The sequence below is a fragment of the Lathamus discolor genome, chromosome 10 (assembly GCF_037157495.1).
Source record: "Lathamus discolor isolate bLatDis1 chromosome 10, bLatDis1.hap1, whole genome shotgun sequence".
Lineage (NCBI taxonomy): Eukaryota > Metazoa > Chordata > Aves > Psittaciformes > Psittacidae > Lathamus > Lathamus discolor.
This window is the reverse complement of record NC_088893.1, coordinates 19,935,048-19,959,659: the sequence shown is the minus strand read 5'-3', so window position 1 is coordinate 19,959,659 and position 24,612 is coordinate 19,935,048. Positions and strand designations below refer to the sequence as shown.

Sequence of the window (24,612 nt, the reverse complement as noted above, 5' to 3'; positions counted from 1 at the left end):
TCTGGAAATTCAAACTCCAGGTGCCCTGGCAAAGGAATCACATCAGGAAAAGCTTTAATTAGAGAAATAAAACCTGCTTTGGGGAGATTGCTGCATTTCTTACAGGCATTTTATTTCACAGGGAGTGTCAAAGCTTTTCCCTTTTGTTCTGAATCAGGAAACACTGAAAACAGAATAGAACGCTCCCCGGTACCTTACACTGTGTCTGTACTGCTCAGAGATACCTGAGCCAAATTTAAAAGCCAAATTTCTGTGCCCAAAAGTAGTGAGAAGGCATTTCATGTGAGCTTGTTTCCTCCACAGAGAAGCAAACCAACCTGGCTAACTTTAATGTGTTACCTTAATGTACTACTGTGTGCAAACTTGGAGTTACAGAAGGTACAACTGCGTGGAGGCAGGAAATCCCAGACAGGGAATGATTTAAATCTGTTTACTGTATTCCTTATCACTGAGACTTTTCCCAGCCTACAGTTTCACTGGAACAAGGGTCTTCTGTGTTTCTGTCTCTCCCCTTTAGTTTGGTGCTGAAAATGACAGCAGCTTTACATACAGGAACTCGGTAGCCAGTGTGGTTGGTTATTAAGGTGGGGTTTGGGATTCGGTTTGGGTTTTAACGGATTACTGTTATTTCTATGTTCAATTTGAACTGGGTTTTAATTTGTCATTTTCTCAGCACAGAGCACACAATGTGACCAGTAACTGGACTTACCCCTGGCAGTGGGGTTTTAACCTTTTCTTCATGGACTCGGTTCTTCCTAAGTCATGGAGGGAAAGCTCTGACAACATTTTCCAGCTTCACACACAGACCCTTAACAAATAGCGTGATGCCTTCATTTCATGAGCAATGTTTGCATAGAGAAGTGCTGGGCTTGGGAGCAGAGAATGGTCTCTGAGGAGCTGACACAGGCACCTCAGCCTTGGGGCACTGAACCTTCAGTATTTCCCCCCTTTTCGTCTCCTGTGTGTCCCCAGACCTCCTCCCTGTCTGGCCTAGAGACGGGCACACTTTGGACAGCAATCCCCCTGCCCAGCATATTTAGAAACAGGTTAATGACGCTGCAGCTTTAAATAGCACCCTGCGGGCAGAGGCAGATTTATGGGCACAGGCAGTTCATTGAGCAGCTCCCTGGACCCGTCCCCCCGCCAGCCAAGCCAGCGCCGTGCAATGACTCTGCACATTCAGCCCGCAGAGTCTTGAGGTCGCATCCTGCGGCGTGATCACCAGCCCTGTGCGGAATTGCCTCGGAGTGAAAGAACAGAGATTTCAGGCTGTAGGAGCCCCTGGAGTCTGAACTCACACCACCACCTTCAAACTCCTCAGGGAGAAGGATTTTAAGTGGGTTGTTCTACTAAAAGATGCATCCTTAAAGCCTCTGTGTAAGGAAAAGCCCCTCCAGTGCATGGTGTACACCAGCAGTCTTGCTATACTGGCCAATTTAGGCAACTGGAGTTCTGCTGCATTAACCTTAGGAGAGTTGCACAGGGGTTGGAGGCACCAGATGTTAAGTGAAGTGCAGATATTGCCATCAGGAAGTAAGTTACTCCAAGATTTTAAGTGATAAATGGATCAGCAGGCAGGAATTTATAACAAAGCACAGATTATTATAAACAGCTGTGCTTGGCTATTTCGTATTATAAGGAACATTTCTCAGTCCATCCTAAAATAGGGAATTCTTCTGTCTGATCCTCTCCATTAAAAGTGAGATGCCAGACATCAAAATTCAAACGCTGAGGCCAAACTCCGCTGTGTCTGTAACACCAGACACCACACAGTAGAACTCAGCTGAGGTGCCAGAGATCATTAATCACAGGTTATTGTGGAGCATCATCCAAAGTATGACAATGATCAGGTACTGCAGAAAGAGGCAGATATAAAGGAAACCAGGTGTATGGGAACAGCCACTAGCCTTAGATGTTACAATTACAGACTCCAGAGACAGAAGCTACCAGCATATTCAACAATTACTCACCTGGTAATTAATCCTGGTGAGCTGGCATGTTTGTGTCTAAGAGAATCTCTCTTTCTCTTATCTTCCCAGTGTGGTGCCTAATTGGTGCCGTTGTACCCGGCAGATGCTGTTACCAGCCCTGTTGTTACAAATACTGGGTGACACACAGCAGGAAGTGCTGGCTCTGGTATCTCCTGGCTGTGACCCAATGGAGCACCACCACAGGTGAACCACTCTGCCATACACCGGCTAATTCATGACCCGGATACTCATTGCCTGAAAGCATCAGATTTTTATGTGATATAAATACAGTTTTCTTCCCTGGGAGGGTGCTGAGGCGCTGGCACAGGGTGCCCAGAGAAGCTGTGGCTGCCCCATCCCTGGCAGTGCTCAAGGCCAGGTTGGACACAGGGGCTTGGAGCAAGCTGCTCCAAGGTATTGGAACTGGATGAGCTTTAAGGTCCCTTCAGCCCCAACCAGTCTGGGATTGTGTAAGTTTATACATCTATGAATTGCTTAAAAGATAAAACCTGTTCCCACTCCTGTTACATTCCTCTTCTTTCTCCCCACAAACTCTGTCGGACCGTGCTCCCACCTTGCGTCTTGTCTCAAGTGCGAGTGTCTCAGCACGGGCTGTCTTTTACCCTATTCCTACAGTTCCTCACACAGCAATGATCCAACTGGTACAGTTGGGGTCTATTGAACTTGTAGGAAGATACAACATATAATTGAGTAACATGAACCCAAGAAGTGCATTCAAAAGAGCTACCTCGCTGATACTACAAGTTGGTAGCAGTTCATCTATTTCACTAAATGTAAATGGTCAGTGGGATGCCCATTTATTGCCAATAAACTGTCCCTATGACAGGACAGCTCTGAATTAATGCTGGAAATGGTTGGTTATGAAGTATTCCCAGGATACTAGCAGCAGGAGTAATTGCAATTCAGCGCTACGAAACGTTCTGTTGAGGATTTTTGACATGAAACGTAAGACACCGTTTTAAAACTGATCCCATGAGATAACAATGAGCGCTGATAAAGGCACGCTCCTTGTTTCCCTGGATCCAGGATACTGGCTGCCCTACTTGTGCCAGCTGGCAAAGCTTCCCAAGGGGCTGCCTGCCAGGTATGTGCCAGTAGAAAGCTCCAGCCGCTGCTGCTCTCCTGTGCCCAGACCTCTCCTCCCACGTCAGAGACTATAAGGAGATGACGTAGGAGCCAAAAATACTCGCTGCTGCTGGCAGAGCTGCGGGACTACAGCCTCTTGGGCTGAATGGAGCAGCAGAAAGAATCTGCCTTGCGATTCCTAGATGGAGCTGAGCTGTATTTCCTTACAATCAAGCACGGAACACATCAGGCCAGCATGAGCACAGCGTATCGGTGTCCTCAGGTCCTGAGACTGTTAAATGGATGATAGAGCCATGGTTACACACCCACAACAGTAGCAGAATTCATCTCAGTTATATTGAGATGTCTTTTTTTCTGTCAGTGTGAGGTACATAAAAATCTGACCTGCTAAAAAGTAACATCGGTAAATGCCTGCAGCCTTTCAGGAGTGCTCGTGAGTTGCATTATCCTTTCCGAAATCTCCCTCTTTCTATCACTGCTCCGCAGCCTTCATGTTAGACCAGATTGCTCTCAGGCTGCCTGCAGCTCTGTTGGACCTTCATGTGGACTCATGAAGGTGAAACGAGCTCAGTGTCCCTGCGGCCCGGCCCGCTCCATGGCTGAAGCAGCTCCGAGGTGGTGCCCTGTGGCAGGAGAGACCTGGATCCTCCTTCCCCACCCTCCCTGCACGCTGCCCTTCCGCCGGCTGCCCTGAGCGCCCACCTATCCCCTGCCATAGGCAGGTGGAGATCCCAGCCTGGTTTGTGTTGGAAGGGACCTTAAAGCTCCTCCAGCTCCAGCCCCTGCCCCGGGCAGGGACCCCTTCCACCGGAGCAGCTTGCTCCAAGCCCCTGTGTCCAACCTGGCCTTGAGCACTGCCAGGGATGGGGCAGCCACAGCTTCTCTGGGCACCCTGTGCCAGCGCCTCAGCACCCTCACAGGGAAGAGCTTCTGCCTCAGAGCTCAGCTCAGGCTCCCCTCGGGCAGGTTCAAGCCATTCAAAGCGCTGCTCTCCGTCCGAATGCAGACACGGGCTGTCTGCCACAGCCCGGTCTGGGGTGCTTTCAGGTGTTTAGGACGCATCCATGCGAACAGAACATTCACAAAGCGAGCGGCAGGCTGCTGCCAGCCCGTGACTGAAGGCAGGGGGAAGCCCGTGGCTGGGCGACAAGAAGCGGAGGTGGGACCGGGCCCAGGGACGGCCGAGCGCCCCGAGGGGACCCCGTCCGCCGAGCCATAGCGGCGGGGAGCGGAGGGGAGCGGCGGCGCTGGCGGAGGGGACAGCGGGGAGCCGGCTGCTGGGGAGGAGAGCGCAGGGAGGGCGCAGCAGGGACCGGGGCCGGGGCCGGGGCCATGAGGAGCGCCCAGCGCGGCCCGCCGCCGCCATGGCAACGCGGGAGGAGGCGAGGCGAGGCGAGGCGAGACGCGCTGGAAAGCGCGGTCCCGGGGACGCGTCCTCTCTGGCCGCGCAACCGGTTGCTCTCTGTGGCAGCCGCTCCGTCCCCCAATGGGAGGAGGCGGCTGACGCCATATCCTGGCATGCACCGCGGCCGCGCTTCTCTTTCCGGTGTGGCCGCTAAGATGGCGACTCCCATGCACCGCCTCATCGCGCGGAGACAGGCGTGAGCGCGGCGGGCGGGGGCCGGGGCGGCCGTGCCGGGCAGTGCTCAGCGGGCCCCGGGTGCGGGGAGGGGGCTGCGGGGCGGTGGGTGCGAGCCCCGGAGGAGCGGGGCCGGGGCACGCTCCGGTGAGGGGGTCCGAGCGCTTTCGGAGGTGCTCCGCGCCCGCGGGCGGCTGCGGCTCCGGCTCGTCCGCGCTGGGCCGGTGGGGACAGGGGGAATAGCGGGGCTGGGGAGGAGGAGGCAGAGGGAGGCTTTGCGCCCTCGGCAGCGGTGCGGGAAGGGGCTGCGGGCAGGCGGGGCCGCGCCGTGCTCGCAGTGCTGGGTAACGGGTCCTGGGGCGTGCGGGCGCTGCCCTGCCTCGGGCTTTCGGGGGTCAGATGGAAGCGAGCTGCCAGCTCGCGTTACGGTCCGGGCACAGAACTTCAGGAGACAGCGGAGGCAGGCAAGGGAGCGGGTGTCCTTTACTCAGATCCGCGTTGCACGCGAGTGATTCTGTTACTGCTAAAGGGGTATGATTGCAGGGCGCTGCGTGAGGACAAGCCAGCATGTTTGCTTGCTGATGTTGAGGACAGCAAACGCCTGTGTTCCGCGGCCGTGTATTGCTGGCGCTGGCTTTCGTTCGTTGCTTTGCTGTTGGGTTTGGGTTTGGGTTTCCGTTTTTTCTTCAGGATAATGAATTTCTCGTGCCTCACTTTTCAGAGCGTGTTTGGGTTTTTTGGTCTGATCACAAGCGCTGGCTGGAGCATGGAGAACCCATGCGTTCTCTTGCCTTTCTCAGGGTGCAGTGTAATCTGTTTCCCAGTTTTTGCTATGGAAAGCGACAGAATCCAATGGGCTTGTGGAACGCTTCCTCTTTTAAGTTGCTGTTTTATGAGTCAAGGAATTATTTCTTCTCTGGTTATGTCTCTCTGCTTGTTGGGTATGTGCTGAGCTCTTAACGTGCCAGCCTTTGCCTCCGGGTCATGGTCATGGATCTTGTTGAAAGTTTACTTCAGTCTCTGGTTTCTCTTAGTGTCAGAACTTGTCAGTGCTGATGAGGTGTTACAGCTCTGTACGTGTTGAGCCTCTTGGATGTTTTCCTGGTGACTGTTTTGAGGCTTGATCCTTATCTTTTTAGCTTGCCCAGAGTTGCCTGCCCTGGCCCTGTGAGCAGTGCTAAAACCCTGGCAATAGTGAGCTACGTTACTGTTGCCTTAAAATTCCATTCTGTCCCTGTGGAGACCAGTCTGGGCTGGTCTGGGACAGAAAAATCAGCGCTTTTGAGGGTTTGTGTGTTGTTGAAGAGGGGCTTTGTCATTCTGCTGATGTATAACTCTTGTGGCAGGGCCAGAAGTCCAAGGTAAAACAAAGCAAACCATTCAAAGACGTTGGGTTTTTATTCATTGCCAGGCATCTGTTTCCTGTTCAAGGCTGAGCTCATTGTGCAGTGTGGGTTGTGAATTTAATTAGTTTTTTAGTGCTGCTTTAGGTCAGTATTCCTAAGGCAAGACTATGAAGCCAGATATTCCTTGCATTGAAAGTGATGGATGCTCAGAACAAGATTCCCTTGCAGATGCAGTAGAACTGTCATGAAAGCTGATGGTAGAGTTGAATGAGCAGTTCACACCTTGCCTTGAAAATCAGCATTCCTGTTGAGAGGAGAATACTACTGCTCTGTAACTTGGTGCTCTCTAAATACTAAATGGTGAGTCCGGGAGCCTTCTCCCAGTTAAGCCAGGGCTGCAAACTGCAGAGAGTTCAAATGGGCTGGCCTTGGAAAGCTGGTGTTTGCTTTCTGGAAGAAATGATACAGGTGGAAATAAGCTCCAGCAGTTGCAGTGGACGCTTGTGAGAGCTGCAGGGTCCTGATGTCGGTGCTGGCTCTGGAACTGCTTTGTGGTTCTGACCTTGGGCCGGGTTGCTTGACGCATGTGCGAGTTTCCTTATCTGTGAAGGAGGGGGCTGGCTATGAGAAGATGGCAAAGCAGCTTCTGCAAAGCTTCAGAGTAGTGGTGTAAGAGCTGGAATGTGGAAAAATGAGTTTTCTGCCTTAGCTGGCTTTGAAAAATGGTCAAAGGAGTTTACTGCAGTGTGAGAACTGAAACATGAATGTAAAATGCTCACCGATCCTTCAGGTGTCGGGGCGGTACATAGTACATGAAGTCTTGCTTGCTTTACGTTGCACAAAGTCAGCAGGAATCCGATTGGTTTTATGATAAACCTTCTGCCAGGCTTGGATCAATCCCAGTAACTTCAAATAAGCTACAGCTAGGAGCGGCTCCGAGTCCTGGGCTCCTTGTGAGGATTTGGCAGTTTGGTACTTGGGTGTGAAGCGGTTTCATTGCCAAATCCTAGAACTTGCTTTTTGCTAGCTGCGTTCTAAAATAGAGCTTTGGTTATGTGTCTGAACCACATGCAATTACACTGCGTACAGTTTGCTGCTATCCAGTAATCATTCCCAATAGCTGGTGTATGAATATATCCTGTAATGCTAAAAACTGCCAATTGAGTTGGTCAAATAGAGGCTGCAAGTTAGCTGAGCAGCAGCTAGTGTAAAGCTAAAAGCGAAGTTCAGGTGCAGTAGATGAGTGTGTTGGCAGCTGATGTCAGTAGCTCAGCATTCACTGCTTTAGCAGAAGACTTAAGCTGAAGGTTTGGAATAGAGGAGAAGTATCTGTTTTCATAAACTGTTGTATGAAAATGCTTAAATAAATGGGAATGTGTTTGCCCAAATTCTATGTATATATGGTGTTACCGTTCTTGTCCAGATTTAACCTAAAAGCTAAAGTACCATGAATGATCTGCTTTAATCATAACTGCATATGCTGGTAAGAATCTGCATGATGTTTTCTCAATAGGCAGAACAGACCTGGAATCAGTCACTTAAGCAATTCTGCCTTTTCTAGGGAGGCAAACAAGCAGCATGTAAGATGTCAGAAATGTTTAGAGCTTGGACATTGGACGTATGAATGTACAGGGAAGAGAAAATACCTGCACAGACCTTCGAGGACAGCTCAATTAGCAAAAATCCTTAAAGAAAAAGAAAAGCAACTATTGCTGCAGCAAAGGTAAGTCCTCTCCTGAAAGGAAGACTAAGGGATGCTTAGGTGGGAGCAGTTTTTAATCCTGGTTAAGTTGGGCTGGGTTCACAGTGGTCATATAATGCTGAACTCTCTTGAGCTCCTTAACTGTGCCATGAGGGAGCCACTTTCAAGGATGAGGCTTGTTCTTCATGGAAAGAACAACTTCCTAGGGCACACTTTTACTCTTTGCATAGCTTGCTTTGGAGGGTTATTTCTTGTCTGCAGAGAACTTGGGTCTGCTTCAGAGTACTCGTGTCATCATCTTTAGAGATCTAATAGTGAATCATTAACCAGAAAGCAAAGAGAGCCTAATATGGTTAATATTTACTTTTTGACAAGCACATAAGTGACTTTTCAGCATTAACTCATTTCAGCAGTTGTTCCAGGATCCTCCTATTTGCCCAGTGTTGATCCCAGGATTGTGATGGTTATTATGGAGGTCTCTCTTCCTGGTGTCAGTAAAGCACATTGCTCACCCACCATAAAGTGGGAGTTGGGAAGGGAGGAGAGGTGAGAAAATGCTTATTCCTCAGCGATGTTACTGGATCCATCCAAAGCCAGGGCGCCCGACTCTTGTGTATGGTTCTGGAGACAGCCACGGGGAAAGCAACCAAGGGCTGTGACTCAGGTCTGATCTGCCGGGGACGGCTGACCACACTTGTGTAACACCCGAGTAGAGAACTCCCGTACTTACACGAGCGTTAAACGCTAGAGGGAGGCATTGCCCTGAGCCACGCCAGCCGGGGTTACTCATCCTGAATGAGGTCGTCTCATAAAAGGTGCTTTGCTATCTAATTCCTTTTACTTGCAATGGCTCCTCTGCCCTGTGAAACACCTGGTTACCTATAGTAAGGGCCTTGATCATACAGGGAGTATAGTGTTTTCATGCTGTATGTGTGAAAACAAAAAATTGGGAAAAAAATTAGTACTTTCTGGCATACAAAAGGCATTGGGTACTTTTACTGAACTACAGCAGAATTTACACTATTTCTTCTTTCTACCCTTCTCTGGAGTCTGTATCAACACACTCTGCTGTCTGATCTCTAAATGAAACCTATTTGCATGTTTTACTTCTATTTTTGTATACTTAAGGGGGCTTCTAATAATAGGTTTTAGCTGAGGAAAAAGTATCCTGGTTCACAAGAGAACATACGACTTCCTCCTCGTATGTCAGGGGCATATTAAGTTTGTTGTGAGGGTATGGTGAAGGGCTACTTGAATCCCACACGTTCCAGGTTGGTTGATGTGCTGTGTATCTGCAGCGGATTGAGAGGAGCATGTGCCTGGTGGGTTTGACTGAAAGAATGTCATAAAAACCCATTAAAAATGCAGAAGTGATGACTGGTTTTAAACCCAAATCCCAGGTGTTTTGTTAAAAGAAGCTTTCTTCTGGGCTGTTTGCCACTAACGCTTTCTGCGAGTGTATGGATACTTGGGAATCTGAAAGATGCTGGGAAGCATCAGTGCAGATAGGTAGTTCTGTGTCTTTTTGTACTTGAAAGTAATGCATGGGGAAAGCTACAGGCTAAGGCAGGGTTTTACCCTTTGTTTCGATCAATTCAGTTACTGTTAAATATGGGTATATGGAACTTTTTTGCGTCCCATCCCCAACTGTTGTTGTCCATATAATATGAAGAGTAAAGAAGAGCACAAACTGAATGTGGAAAATGAGAGGCGAATTGCTGCTTTTTGTTGTGTTTTTTCCTTCCTGATCTGTAGCTGCTGTTGTTTTCTGGTTTGAACAGTGACTGAACCAGCCGCCAGATGAATTTCAGGCAGTGGGGCTCTGCCAGGGAGATGCCCGTTTCCAAGAGTTTAAATTCAACTCCACTGTGCTGCTATGGATTTAATTTTCCTGCTGTATTAATGAAAGCCATTGTTTCCCCCCCTTACCTAGCACTGGAGAAAGCACTGCGGAAAAGAAGGCCAAGAAGAAAAGGTATGTGGGGGCCGGGGGTAGAGGGTGCAGTGTCTGTGTGTGACCTTGCTCTGGTGTTGCAGCAGGAGCGGACAAGGGCTGTGTGGGGAAAGTCCACATTGCAAATACAGTTCAGATTCCCTTGCTTTTGGCCTGTGGCAGACATTTGCACAGACATCTGCTCCTCCCTGCCCAAAAACTTTGTCCTCTGCTTCTCTCCCTCCTGATTGTCCTGTCTGTACGTGATCCTGCTTTAATAGTAAAGATCTTCCCATTGCTGCCTCAGAGTTCATCACGTGTGTGTTAAATGCCTGTGTGAGAATGGCACACTGTCTGCTAGCCTGTAATCACTCCACCTGCCCAGCTTTGCTCTTCCTTTGGTGTTGCTTCCTTTCTCATAGCAGCTGTCCTGCTCAGAAGCTTTGTCCAGAGAATGAAATAAACCATCAAAACCTCCAACCCTAACCCCAAACAACGCCCTCAATCCCAGAGCAACCCAAAAGCCAGGAAATAAACCTCCCCCCAGCCCCAGGTATTCATATGAGCTGAGAACTTACTGACATTATTTCTACCTCACTTTGCTTTAACGCTTCCTTGGGAAGTTGCTGCTGTTTGTGTTAGGAGAACTGTTTGGAACCAGCTGAACCCTGGCTGTAATACACGTGCTGATCGTGTTGGGGGGTTACTTGTGGGGGATGCCTGTACAGCAACAGCCTTTTTGCATTGAGCTGACTGTTCTGTGTCTCTAAATCTGATCTAAACCCAGGTTTTGGCAGATATTTAAAGACCAGGCCTCTTGCTTTGTGGAGCAGTCATTAAAGAAGCTGCAGCAGCTATTTTAAACACGCCTTTATTTTAGGCTCTCAGGTGGAATGTGGCTTCGTTGGAATGCTTCTTGGCGAGTGCTGTGGTGCTGCTGTCAGAGGCTGTTTCACCAAAGGCTCCTTTCTCAGTAGTGTCCATTTATTGTCGGAGTTACTCAGGACTGGGGAGGTCAGAAATTACCTGATTTCTAACCAGTGTAGCCCGAACCTCGTCCTGCCTCAGCCTTCTCGCAGGCTGCATTGGCATAAGGATTTTCAGAGTATTGAAGCTCTAAACCAATGCAGGAATGAAAAGAGCAAAAGGATTTATGGGTGAGGGGGTGGTTTGGTCACTTTTTCCTGTAAACTTTAAAACTCTTCTCTTTGCATTGTTCCCCTGATCTTATGCAAGCACCAAACCCATCAATATAAGCTCCTTTCCAGGGAGTTTGCTCTTTATATATTTATGATGATACAGGAAGAATTAAATATGGAAAACTCAGCAAAGGGTCACCACTGAGTGTGGAAGTTTCAGATTTAAAATGAAGAAGCAGAAGCTGGGGCTCTGGCAGCGCTGGTGAGCACTAACCTTTTCCATAGTGTCTATTTGTTTTGATATAAACAGTAATAAGTAAGCTGCAGGCTTAACCAGAAAAACAGGATCTGCAAAAGAGCTCTTGTACAATCTTGTGACCTCAGGTGACGTGGAGCTGTCTCCTGGGTGCCTGTTGGCTCCAAGCTTTCCATACTCTTTGGTTACTATCTGGAAGCCCACTTTATGCTTGGACCACAGAGAAATGTTCCTCTCAGAAGGGTAGCTCGTGCCTTAATTCACTCCTTTCTTCAGGCACCCAGCTGTGATTGTCCCCAAAATGGTGGATGTGATTTTTGTTGAAAATCACAGTCTCAGAAGGCTGATAGTGTCTGTTAAAAGACGCAGCAGTTCCGCAGTTGGTGCATGGGATCGTAGGAGATGTTAACACTTGGAAACTTGTTTTGAAGAGAATGAGTCCCTGTCTGCTGGAGAAATGCTGGACTTCTGAAGTGGTGTAATAGATGCCCGAATCTCAGATGTACCAATCTATAGCATCTGGAATGTTACACTACCTGTCTGGGACAAGGGCAAGTAGGTGAATTTTACTTGCTCTCATCTCCATCCTCTTTCTACCAACAGGCCACATATTGCATCACCTGAAAACAAGTATCTGCTTGTTTCTTCCCTCATAGCTCCAGTTCCTGCTTTCCTCCATGAGAAGCAGTATTAAGTGTTAAATCCTAATGTTTCAGATTCCAACCTAAATACTGGAGGTGTATGGACTGCTGCTATGGGTTCTGTGGAAGGTGCTGAGGAAAAGAAAGAGTCTTGCCCGTATAAACTGGGCTCCACATCTGATGGAACTCTTTGGATTGAAACTACTGGTCCCACTTCTTTTTTTTTTTTTGTTTCCTCATCTTCAGACTGTGTTTTCACAAACAATAAGCCTGTATTTAACCAAATTATGGCTTTATCTTTCATAAACAGCCATGGTGTCTGCACACACAGAGATAACATTGCGGATGTTTTGTAAAGACTCCAGTGGTTCACAGCGTAACGCACGTGCCTGGATTTGTCAGCTGATGTGATGAAAACAACATTACTTTTTCTCTAACAGCCTTAGCAGAGGCATTTCCTGACTTGTAATATTTATCCAAACCCTCTGATAAAAACTACTCCATTAATTTTCTAATGGAGATCTTGATCTTGAGAACAACAGCCTCAGTAAGGGCTAAGCTTGGAAAAGAATCACAGAGGATACAGAAATCCTGTTGCAGTGTTCATTATTCTGTGTATCTTGGATTGTTTCCACCCCTTCGCCTCCACCTTAAACACAAGCATCCTGTAGTGGCAGGTACTTTGGGTTCTTTTGCCAGGAGTAATCTAAGAACAGTTTCTGTTGAGTACAGTTCTGACGTTTGAGAAATCACTGACAAAACTTCCACTGACTTTCACGCTGGCAAAGACTCCTGCTGCTGGGAGATGCTCGGAATGGATTCGTTAGCTTTTCCCTGAGGCTTCAGTAGCTGAGGACTTCCATACTTCCCCTGCAGCTTCTGCCTTCTCTAGCCAAGCCTGTAAAGACACTCCTCAGTACTATCAACAAGATCCTTGCCAGCTTTCAAACCTCACCTTTTGTGTAGTCCTGTGGTGGCTTAATTCATGCACGTGGTGTCATGGGAAAAGGGGAGCGGGAGGCGCGGGGATTTGTCGTAGATTGTCAGGCCTGGAAATTTTCAGGCCACGTAATTGGTCTTTGGGTTACAACCGAGTCTAAAGAACGCTGTGTAACGATGCTGTCTCCAGCAGGCCTGTTCTCATCTGTGTGTTTGCTCGCTTTCAGATCTAAAAGCGTGACCAGCTCCAGCAGCAGCAGCAGCACCAGCTCAGCCAGCGATTCCTCATCAGACAGTGAAGATTCTTCTACCTCCTCTTCTGATGATGATAGTGACAGTGACGAGAGCTCCTCTACTTCCTCATCTTCTCCATCCTCGAGTAGTTCCTCCTCCTCTTCAGAGTTCGAATCGGATTCTAGTTCCTCCAGCAGTAGCAGCAGCAGCACAGACAGTAGTTCTGAAGACGAGCCACCAAAGAAAAGGAAGAAGAAATAGCGTGGTGCAGGGTGGACCTGATGGTTAGTGAGTGGCAACACTGCCAAGATGTCTTCAGCACACAGCTGCCAAACAGTTTAACCTGTCAACATTTCTACTGCTGAACCTTTCTAAGTGTTTTGCGTAGCTGTTCATAGGCCATGGGAGGTGTTAGATGGCACGTGAGACTTCCTGAAAGAGTATTTTTGTGGTTTATCCTTTTATGGAAGATTCTACTTTTTTAGTTGAAAAATCTATCATCAGATTTGTTTATATGAGCTAAGGTCCAGTCACCTGGATGTTTACATGCTGGAAAGCAAAAGCTTTTAACTGCACATCATGCTGTGCATCATCCACTACTACTCTGTTCATGACAGCTTCACTGACAGGTAGAAAACCCTCTAGACTATTCAGAGCAGGAGTTTCATGCTGCTGGCTGTAGAGCACTGTTGTTGTGGAAACTTGAGTGTTGCACACAGAGGGCTTTCATCTCGCTGGTAACAAACGTGTTAGACACCGCTGAGCTTTTCCTGAGGCTTCCAGGTTGAGTCTTAACTGCAACATAAAACTAGTGTTCATGTGTTAATGATCAGTATGCTACTCACTGTACAGAGCTTTTAGTCTTTTCAACTCGCCTCTTTCCTTAGCTCATGTGTTTGTAGTAATTTGTGAGACCCAAAGTGTCTATTGCAGCAGGGGGTGTGTGAGGAAAGGAGCAGCGCACAGTGGGAGAGTTAGGACTGATGCTGCTTAGGAGTTTCATCTTTGTGCCTTTTTTTGTAAACTAAATGTATCCCAGTGAGAGAAGGGCTTCAGTGGGTGTTTTTCACAACTCCACTGGCTTTCTATATGGAAATAGGGTCAGTAAAACCAGAGAAACAGTAGTGGCAAACAAAACCAGGCACTATTTTCAAGGAGGTAAGAAAAAGGCTGTTTTCACTGGATGCCCAGTAAAAAGGAGTCGCCTTTAAATAGCTTCCCAAAGGAACGTGTTCCCTTTTGATAGTTTTACAAAAACCTGTTACGTGATGCAAGATGACCGGTCGTGTTGTTGGGCACGTGGTGACTGGTGTTAGTCTGCGGTGTCATCAGTCCGTTATCTTCATGTGATAGTGTGCACGTGTCTGTGAAAATCTGGCGTGGGAGAAGCAAGTTAGTGCAAAACCAAACCAAACAAAAGCAACCCCCAAACGTCCTGTACTGCGGAACAAGTAGTGCTGGTTCCACAGTGAGAGTTATTTGTTCTTCTGGTGGTTTGAAGCAATTGGCGTTAAGCGTTTGTGATGCAGTCTCCTGAATTTCTTATTGTTGCAGTGCCCTTTTTTGGGGAGGGGGCGTCACACGTGGAAGAATTCTTAAATCTCTTGTTTAGGTAAAATATAGTAACTAAAGTATTTTTAATATTTTTATGGACTAAGTAGTGTGTAGAGTTCCTTTGGAATAAAGCGTGCTTATTTAAATGTTTGATATGTACGTTGTGTTCGTCTGTAATCGTTCCCGTTTCACAGAGCACTCTGCAGACTGTAAATAAAATTAGCAGGAAATTGTTTATTGTCTTGAGTGAATGTACCATTTAATGGGAAAAGTTAATAAATTATTAAACAGCAGTTGCTAAGTTCATGCTTACTGCAAAGCCAAAATTGAGTGATACCATAGTAAAGTGTGTGTGTGTAAGCTCTCTGGAGCGCTGGACTGTGTATAGTGCAGGTTTAGGGCCATCTCCCTGTTCCAGTAAGCCATGTGTGGTGACTGACACTGGCATGGTGGCAAGCTCACTGGTGGTGACCTCTTCATTGTATGGGGACATGTTATCAAGAGCCTGGGCTGTAGCTGGGTTGATGCTGTGCTGGATGGCAGCAGCATGGGTATGCAGGAGGACTGCAGTGAGGAACAGGCTGTGGGTTGGGGAAGGAGAGGATGAGGTCAAAGCTGCCTTCACCACCCTGTTAAGTCCATGCTGTATTTCATGTCTTTAATGCTGCTGCTGGTCTCATGTAGATGGTTTTGTTGGAAATGCATCACTTCACACCGCGTAGCATTTCTCCATGTTGAGTTCTCTGCCAAGGGAAGTTAGAAGCTCACAAGTCCTAAAGCCAGCCACTAAATTTGGAGGGTTGGGCTCTCTATGCATCTGTTTGTTTGTGTCTCCCTTGGACAAATTGGGTCCATTCACAAAGACAAAAGAAAGTGCTTGTGTGTGTTAGGTCCTGTCAGCGGGAGCCAGGATAAGGTCACCTAATTACAGCTGAGGCTATGGAGAGCTTAATTTAACCTCTGGTCTGCTGTTGGGTCACAAATGGAGATTCAAAGACATGGCTTACTGCTTTCACTGGCTCTCCCACACCACCAGCTGCTGATTGAGTCCGAGGCCATCAGTCCCTCTGTACTCGGATCTTTCAAACATTCCTTTAAAATTGCCTTTTCTGGTTGTTTTGTCTCTATATACCTTTATTTTACAGAGTAACCCCCCCCCCCAGCCTATCAAGAGCCTTACCCCATCATCTTCCCTGTGATCACACCCTGGCAGCTTGCTGGATGCTTTGATTCAGTTTTTATCTTTCAATGGGAAAGGTATTTCTTTAATTACTGTCTTCCAGAGCTGTAGGCCAAGTACAAAAGATCATTAGTTTTGATTTAAAACCCACTTACTAGAAATTGTTATATTTACTAAGCAGTTACATGAGACCTGGATAGCTCTGAAGAGCCTCCGTTTAATCCCTCCAATTACAAGCAAAGCTGCCCTTGCTAATTGAAGGGAAGCAATTGATGGGAGTCTGGCAGAAAAACAGCCTCGGGAAAAGGCATCACATTTCAAGGAGAAATGCTGTGAACTGGAGCGAGGGAGGGAGGCAACCTGATGATCTAGTCCAGGTCTGTGTAACATCAAACATCTGTCAGTCCGAAACAGGTTTTAGGACCCTCAGTGTTACACAGTCTCTTGTGGATTGATTATTTTCTTAGGGAGGGCTCTAATAAATTGGACTTTTGCTATCAAGTGGATTTGATTTATAAAGAGATGATTCCACGTATTTTAACCCCATGGGTTTAATTTGCTGTATGAAATCGTATTGGCCCGAGCTCTGCCTTTAACCAGACCCTGAGACATCAGTTGTCAGAGGCAGATCTTCATTAACTGAGATGTGTGTGTCTGCGATACAAACCACAGATTCACAGATGGGTCTGGGTTGGAGGGGACCTTCGAGCCCATCTGATTCCAAACCTGCCATGGGGCAAGGGACACCTTCCAGTGGAGCAGGTTAAATAATAGCAGAGTACACTTGGCTGCTGAGATGCGGTGTCGGAACACGGCCTTATCGACCCCACTGAATCCGATAGGAAGGAAGCGTCGTTGCTCTCTGTTCTGTTGCTCGCAGTAGTGTCACCCCCCCAGAGGAGCTGCCTCTGCCCTCCCTGCCCCTGTGAAGCGGGGGAGTCAGAGCTGTGTTTGGTACCCAGGTAGGCCGGGTTCCCCCCCAGTTTGATCGCTCTTTGTTGCGGTGCCGGTTGTATTTCAGCATCACAACAAACTTGATTTCACTGCCAGTAGACCAGTTAGGAGCCGTGTCAGACTGGCTCTGGGTTTGAGCTGTTGCTGTGTCAGTTTACAGTGCTTTTAGCATGAAGGGTCCCTGCAGCCGTAGCATCAGAGGCTGTACTTTGGTTCTGGAGTTCCTTACGCCAGAGGAAAAGTGCCGTTTGGGGTGTTTGTCACCATTCTGCTGTTTGTATTCCAAACAAATAATGAACCATTTCCAACAAATAATGAGCTCTTTTGAAAGCATAACCCCAGTGTTCCCGTACATTTCAAGACCAGTTTATGTGGAAGAAGTAGCTTTTGTTTGGATTTTAATCTAATCTAAATGTTCGTACAGCACACTTGTATGTTCATTTTAAAGGAGCCTCTCCTGGAGATGACTTTAAAGCCCATTCCTGAAGCTCGGTACCGCTGCGGGATCCCCAGTGAGCCGGGTTCGGGCGCGTTCAGGTACCCCCGGTCCCTGTCCATGGGCTCGGACGCTGGCGGCGGCCGCAGCGGGGATGCGGGGAACAGCAACGGGAGCCATCACTGCCGGGCCCCGCTCCCCTCAGCCCGCTGCCGCCACGTGACGCACGCCGCGGGAGGCGTGGCTGCGGCACGCCCCGCCCCCTCACCGCGGGGGTCACGTGTTCAATGAGTGTATTCCCCCCCCCCCCACACACACACACCCCAACCGTTCCCTCCCCCCGCCCCGTCGGTAGGTCACGTGAGCGGCGGCGGGGCTGCGGTGGCGCGGGGGCTGCCGGGTATCGCGAGTGCCCGGCTGCGGGAGGAGCCGCGGCCCGGCCCCGCGGGCGCAGGGACGGAGGCCGGACCCGGCGAGGGGCGCAGGGCTGCCCAGGCCGACCTCGCCGCGCCGCCAGCCCGGCCCCGTCCCGCGATGGAGCGGCGGGACCCCTGGGGAGCCGCCGTCGCCTCCCGCCTGTGAGCCGCTCCCCCTCCCCCGAGCCTCGTTCCCCACCGGGGCCGGGCCTGCCCCTGCGCTCCCCGGGCTGTCGGTGCCTCGGCGGCGGCGCCCCCGTTCCCTCGGGCCTCTGCGCTTCCATACGTCCGTCCGTCCCCCCCCGCACCCCCCCCCCCCTTCTCCCCGCCCGGCGGGCCGGTGGCGGCAGCCAGGAAATGGTCCGGGCCTAGCGGAGCGGCGAACGGAGGTGAGACGCGGCCGGGGGTGGGGACGCGCGGGGACAGGCCCGCCCGCCGCGACCGGCGCCCCGCCGGCGGGGGGGATGGAGGGCGGGATCCCGGAGCGGAGCGGCCGCCGTCGGACCCCGCGCTTCCCCCCCACCCCCGGGCTCGGAGCTCTCCCGGCCGCAGCCCGGCTCCCAAAGCGCCGCCCCCCCCCCCCCCCCCCCCCGGGCTGCGGCTCCGTGCGGGCGGGAGCGCCCGTTCCGCCGCGCATCCCCCCCCCCCCCCCGCCTCACACCGCGGCTTCCCCGCGCGCCGCGGGTGAGACGCCGCAGGAGTTACCCGCACGGCGGGGCTGTGCCGGTGCCGCCGCGTCCCTCCCGCTGGGGAGCAAATCCCGGGCGGCCCCGGGGAAAGGGGCGTGCGGGGCGGTTCGTGGAGCCCGTGCGCTCCCCGCTCCCGGCCCTTGGGTTCGGTCCTTTTCCAGTAATTGACGTCAGGGCTTTGTTCCTTCCCCTTTGCTCCCTGCGTTTTAGGCCCTGAGCTACTCTGGGGAGATGGAGCGGGGCGGGATGGGTGCTGCGGTGGCCATAGGAAATGGCTCTGGGTAGGTGCTGCCGGAGGTCAGGAGAAGGGAGACTCCCGGGGTTCCTGACACACCGTCATCGCATCCTCCTTGGGAGTGACGAGATGTAGTTACGTAAAGCACCGGCCCTGGTGAGGACCGTGTGGGGCTGTGTAGTCAGAGGAGCCGTCACGTAACGTTTCTGGAGCCGGGGCTGACGTGTGCTTTGGGGTTTCCAGTTTTCCAATGAACAGAACAAAGCAGGAGAGTGTGGAGAGGGGTGATGCAGGTGTTGGTGCTTTCACTTGCTGTGTCTTTCATTCGCCTCTTGAAATGAGAAAGTGGTTAACTTTGTTTCAGGGGAAAACGGAATGCTTGTACCTGTGTCTCAAATACAGCCTGAAAAGGTGTGGGTCCCTCTGTTTCACAAGGCTTATTATGGTCTTCTTTGATCATTTAGTTATGAAGACGGAGGGTTTTAACCGTTCCTGTGTTCCCATTGCTGTCAGTCTTTTGCCTCCGTGTGAGCTGAACAGGGGCTTCCTCAGTATCCACAGTCTGAAATCAACTTGTTCTGCTCAAGTCTGTGCAGTCATTTGTCACCTTATTGCCATCTCCCTTCCGGCTGCTGAGCTTCCCACGGGCGAGCTTCTGGTTCCTGGCGTTTCTTTGGAACTTGTGGGAATTTCTGTGAAGAGGCTGGAACACGGAGCTCTGGGCCCCCGGGGCAGGATTGCGACATTCCGAGCACTGGTTGTACCCTGGGTTTGACATTTTGTTATCACCTCCAACGAGAGAAACATTATTAAACCCATAGTGCTACTGTTGTGTCCTCTGCCCTGGCGCAGCCCAATGTGCGAAGCCCTATGGATGCTGTGTAGGGGTGTTATACTGAAGTTATACAATGGTTTGTAATGGTAATCGTGCAGCTCTTGTTGAAAAGAAGAAAGAAAATGTTACCCTTTGGCATTATTAGTATCTTGGCTTTATTAATGTATCACTATTAATTGTAAAGACTTAAAGACTTCCTAACTGCTCTGCAGTGGATTTGCAGCTTTGGGCACAAGCAAGCTCTCCCCTGTTGAACACTTTTGACAGTGATGAAAGAAAACTGTGCATTTCAACTCTAATCTCAAAAGCAGGTTCAGGTCCCTGCTATTTCCTTTCAGCATCTCTGCAGTTCTTGTTTTCTGACTTCTCTCCTGTATCTCAGACATAGACTGAGCCCCTGGGGTAGGTTTTGTGCAGGAAGGAACAGAGCAACCAGAAAAAAAAGGAGCTCATATTTGTGTGTTTTACTTCCCAGTTACAATGATCTGAACTTGATAAAGCATGATAAAACCTCCGTGGAATATTACTTGCATGTTTAGGTTGTCTTTTTAGTGAGCTGGAAGATACAGATGCTTTTGTGTGCTTATGACCCAGCTATCTAATGGGAAGATGCCACGTGTTTTTATCTGCAGAAGCCATCCACTTTGTGTAGCTCGGGTTTTGTAGATAAATAGTTGCAGCAGAAATCTGTTCTGACTTCACAGTTGGTAGATAATAAGTTGGCACTAGTTCTTTCTTCCTTTTCTAGCTCACGGCTGCTGGCAAGGATGTGCTGCTGCACTTTATTTTCCACCGTGGTTGCTCCTAGATGTCGGATATGACTAAAGGCAGACATGACTTGTGCGTTACTGACCGAGAGCATGGGTCACAGTGTGTTCTGAAGCAGACAGGGGACTCTGTGAACAAGTGATGGTCTGTCCATGTCCCCCACCCTTGTATTTTCAGTGCTTCTGAAAGTTGCTGTAACTGCTCATAACCACTTCTGCTGCTTTCCTTCCTCCTCATCCTCTTGTTCTGTGAGTTTTGTAACCACTGCTGCCCTTACCCTTTGCTCCACATCAGCAGCAAGGTGTGTATAGAGCTGTGGGGAAGGCTCGTCCTGGTTGGGGTCTGCCTGGGTGAGGATGTAAGAACAGTTTGGAGACTTTGAGGTTTCTTTTCTGCTGCAAGAGCTGTTCATGGCCACATCATTTCAGATTGTTACTCGCGCATGGTTTGTTCTACAGGCACATTTCCTTTCTGCCATGTTACTAGAATCTCACAGTTACCTTCACCAGAGGCTAAGAAATAACTGAACTTAAGCCCACCTCCCTTTGTCATTCTATGTTAATGTCTGTCTTGGAGTTTGTATCAAGAAAGGAGCAATGTTGGTGTCATCTTTGCTAAGCAGTGAGGAATGAACACCTCAGTCTGGGGGAGATGGAGAGGCTGGAGGATGAAGAGGGTCTGTTTGGAGATGAGTCAGGAAACTTAACAGGTTACGTTTAGATGTAACAGTTGCAGAGCAGGGTTGGGTGTATGTAACATTATCTCGCTAAAATGTGTTAAAATAAGAAATCGGGTTCATAGAATTGCAAAACTAAAGATGGGAGTACTTACCTGGCCATTATTCTTCTCTGCAGCTACTAATGACTAATGAGATGCTCTCCAGCTTGTGAAATTATAGGGTCTCTGTCCCTGCTTGGGAAGTATAACTGCACAGGCTCATGCTCCTTCCTGTCATAAAGCTGTTTGCCTCAGTTTAGTCAGCCTCGGTGTTTAAGGTAGCTCTGCTCTCTTACTGTGTGTGTTCTCCCCTGGGAATCCAGGTTTATTCCAGAGCTCTCTGAAACGAAAGGCTGAAGCTGTTCTGGAGTCCTGCAGGGGTGCCCAGCGCAGCGCTGCAGCACAGCGCTCGCCTCCTCCTCTGGGGCTGTGCCAGCTTCGGACGTGCTGTCCAGAATTCCATTTCCCTGGAGCTGTGATGTTGCTTCATGCACTTGTGTCTGATCTGGTGCCTGCCATCTCCCCACGCTCCCACATCCTGACTACTTCCCAGGTTTCTTTCTCCAGCTTTGTGTTCCAAACCTCGCTTTTCCCTAATGGAGTGATCTGTATTTTCTCCCCAGGGGCATTAGCTTCAAGTTGTTGTGTCTCTTGTCCTTCCTCGAGTCCTTAGTGAGGTGAATGTAAAACCTGGTTTATTAACTGGCAGCAGCACCAGGTACCAACAGGGAGAAAAGTGTCTCCTTGTGCTCTGTCCTGTGCGAACACTGAACAAGAGTTCTGCCCTCAAGTCCTGAACTGATTTTCTTCTGTTAACAGCTCATTAGCAAAAGCTTTCCTGCACTTTTCAGTTGAGCTGCCCCGTCCCAGCAACACCTCCCTGCACCACTCATTGCCCCCCCTTTTAGTGAGCTTCTTCTACAGCTCATCTTAGCGTTTGTGTCATAACAGTTACTGATTATTTACTTGGACCGTGTTGTTTGCCATCCTTTGGAATGACACAGATAAAGAGTACTTTTAGTGCAATCCTGTCACGGTTGTGTTTTCAGGAGAGACTGTTCCACCATCCCAAGTCTCTCCCTGTGGATAGGTGTAATCCCCTGCAGCCTCACTAGGCTTTCTGGCTATTCATTCCCAGTACTCCACTGGGGCCAGAGGAGTAGACAGCGAGACAACAGGCTAGAACAATGGTGAGGTTCTCAGCGTGGGCCCTGTGTTTGTTTGCCTGCAGAGGGTTGGTGCGTCCCCTGCTATTGGCAGTTCCCGTGAGCAGCTTCAAGATGTTTGCCTTTTGGACTGGACTCAAAACTTCCCTCGGGTTTTAGTTCATGGAGGGGCAGAAGCAATCCCTGGATACGTGTGTGCCCTTCTGGAGCTCTCGGGGTGACCGCTGGGGTTGGGAAGAGCGGTGGAGAATGTGTCAAACCAATGCGGATCCCTTAGCTTAGTGCTCTGCGAACTCTGTAACTCCCACTGCGTGTGGTGGTGAAGGGAAGGCACCACGGGCTGGTTTGCTGTAACTTTGTTATCTCTGGGAAACCAAGCTGGGCCCTCGCTATCTCACTGTAGTGGAATCACACATGGATTTATTTGCAAACACTTCCCAACTTTACAAAAGCCGTAACAGAATGTTTAAGTTTTAGAAGCGAACACTGGGAACGTGGTGTTTCTAAGCAGCGGTTTGCTGGGAAGCACCCTTCAGAGAGGAGGGATTGTTTAAACCTGTCCTTAGCTCACATTCGAAGGTTTCTCCAAGGAAAATTGCTCCGTATTAGATAACTCCCTCAGCAGTTTTGGTTCCTGCCGACGCTTCACACCACCGAAGGGTCTCTCTCCTCCTTTCTCTCTCCTCCTTTCTCACTCAAGTGCAGCAGGTCCACGTGAACCTTTGCCTCGAGTCTGCCATCGGGCAGCAAGGTGAGAAATGGAAACGTGCTTCAGACCCAGAACCCAGATAAATATGAGAACAGAGCAGATGTTTTGTTGCTGTTCTGGCTGCGCACGGTGCGGAGATAGCGAGGCTGCAGGCACCTCCCCATGGATAGACACGGACTCGCAGATAAACGTGCAACCACCCTGCAGCCATAAAAGGCAATGTTAGCGTAACTGGGCCTCCAGCATCGCGGAACCTGCACGCAAGTTGTGGTACTGACCCCACAGGCACTTGTGTTCAGTGCTCTGACCCTCTTGTGCCTTAGGGCTGTGTACAACAGGCACCCGGAGTGAGCTTCCCTCACTGCGATCCTGCTGCGAGGTTCTGCTTTTCAGTTAATATTTATACTTATATTGGTTCTCTGCAACGTTTGGATATAAATTAGCTTCAAAAAAGCTTCAAAATACTAACCATTGACTCCCATGTATGTCACCATCTGTGCTGGCATTACTGTGAAGGCTCAGCGGCTGAGCTGGTTTGTACACCTTTGTGGCTTCACCTGTATTCTTTGGTTTCTGCATTTCATTTCCTTTCCAAAAGATATTAAGGAGGTTTTGGTGGTGGAAGTGCTTAAATGGTTTTTATCAGGCTTTGATGTGCACAAGTCATGAACGTGAGTAGGATAAGGAGGTGGGAGTCCACGGTTATCTTCGTATGGTTTGGTTCCAGGGGAGCTAATGGCAGTGGGAAGGAAATCTTAAGAAGGAATTTTTCCAGGTGCAGGATCAGGCTGTGTCCATGTGCTGGGAGACTGGCCTGGCAAACAGGGAGCTTTGGCTGGGATTCAGGGAACAAAGGAGAGTTTATGACCTTTGGAAGAAGGTCGGTAGCAAGGTCAGTAATCCAAGGGGGAATGGGCAGTGACCTGCTGCACCACTGAGACACACACAAGTGTCTGGGGCCGGATAGGATCCGCTCCGGGGTGTTGAGGAAGCTGATGGAAGCTCTCACTGAGCCTTCTTCCATCCTCATCACCAGTCCTGGCTCACAGGGGAGGTCCTGGTTGCCTGGAGGTCAGCAAATGTGCCTGTCTACAGGAAGGGTAAGGAGGAGGATCCCGAAGGAGGATCTGTCAGCCTAACATCGGTGCTGGGAAGCTCATGGAGCAGATCATCCCAAGTGCCGTCGTGCGGCACGTACAGGACAACCAGGCGATCAGGCCCAGTCAGCACGGGCTTGTGCAAGGCAGGTCCTGCTTGACTAACCTGATCTCCTTCTATACAAGGTGACCTGCTCGGTGGATGAGCCGGCAGCGTGGCCAAGAAGTCCAAGAGTACCCTGGCTTGTACGGGCACCAGTATGGCAGCAGGGCCAGGACAGTGACCGTCCCCTGCACTGGGCACTGGTGAGGCCACACCTCGAATCCTGTGTTCAGCTCTGGGTCCCTCACTACAGGAGAGACATTGAGGGGCTGGAGTGAGGTCAGAGAAGGGCAGCAGAACTGGTTCGGGGCCTGGAGCCCAGGTGTGATGGGGAACGGCTGAGGGACCTGGGGGGTTCAGATGGAGAAGAGAAGGCTCAGGGGGGACCTGATGGCTCCCTACAAGTGCCTGACAGGAGGATGGAGCCAGGAGGGGCTGGGCTCTGCTCCCAAGGAACAAGGGATGGGACGAGAGGAACCGGCCTCAAGCTGCACCAGGGCAGGTTTAGATGGAGCTGAGGAACAATTCCTGCCCCAGAGGGTGCTCAGGCATTGGAACGGGCTGCCCAGGGCAGGGCTGCAGGCACCATCCCTGGGGGTATTTAAAAGATGTGTAGACGAGGTCCTCAGTGCCATGGGTTGGTGGTGGCCTTGGCAGTGCTGGGGTAAAGGTTGGATTCAATGAGCAAAAAGGTCTTTTCCAACCTGAAGGATTCTATGGTATTTTTTTTCCCCCTATAAAAGAGGGTAAAAGCAAACCCAAAAAGCCACATCAAAATGGCGATGTAGTTTGGGGGTGATGTGCTGTAGTTTGTGATGTGCTGTATCTTGGGGGTGATGTACTGTAGTTTGTGATGAGCTGTATCTTGGGGGTGGTGCGCTGTAGTTTGTGATGAGCTGTAGTTTGG

General features: G+C 49.9%; 2 protein-coding genes across 5 annotated transcripts in view; both read left to right on the top strand.

Annotated features, from left to right (window-relative positions):
• Positions 1-4,571: 4,571 nt before the first annotated feature.
• ZCCHC10 (zinc finger CCHC-type containing 10) lies at positions 4,572-14,693 on the top strand. Its single transcript, XM_065690645.1, has 4 exons — positions 4,572-4,678; positions 7,564-7,725; positions 9,638-9,679; positions 12,840-14,693. The coding sequence occupies exons 1-4, from the start codon at positions 4,596-4,598 to the stop codon at positions 13,105-13,107; spliced, it is 555 nt and encodes a 184-aa protein (XP_065546717.1). The 5' UTR covers positions 4,572-4,595; the 3' UTR covers positions 13,108-14,693.
• A 2,661-nt stretch (positions 14,694-17,354) lies between these two features.
• Positions 17,355-24,612, top strand: part of AFF4 (ALF transcription elongation factor 4) — a 52,366-nt gene continuing 45,108 nt past the window's right edge. For 2 of the 4 annotated variants that reach the window (XM_065690642.1, XM_065690643.1), the window contains exon 1: positions 17,355-17,775. Coding sequence is in view for 1 of the 4 variants with exons in the window: in XM_065690639.1 (XP_065546711.1) it covers positions 17,505-17,548 (44 nt within the window). In the remaining 3 variants the exon portion in view is untranslated. Of the gene's footprint in view, positions 17,776-23,883; positions 23,909-24,612 lie in introns of those variants that run through there. The other 2 variants (XM_065690639.1, XM_065690640.1) reach the window with 2 other exon arrangements.

Excerpts from the sequence above, each read along its gene's own strand:
- ZCCHC10 (XM_065690645.1), top strand. The coding sequence starts at position 4,596 with ATGCACCGCGGCCGCGCTTCTCTTTCCGGTGTGGCCGCTAAGATGGCG. Across the intron at positions 4,679-7,563 it reads CTCATCGCGCGGAGACAGGC|GGAGGCAAACAAGCAGCATG; the intron begins GTGAGCGCGGCG and ends TGCCTTTTCTAG. Across the intron at positions 7,726-9,637 it reads CAACTATTGCTGCAGCAAAG|CACTGGAGAAAGCACTGCGG; the intron begins GTAAGTCCTCTC and ends CCCCTTACCTAG.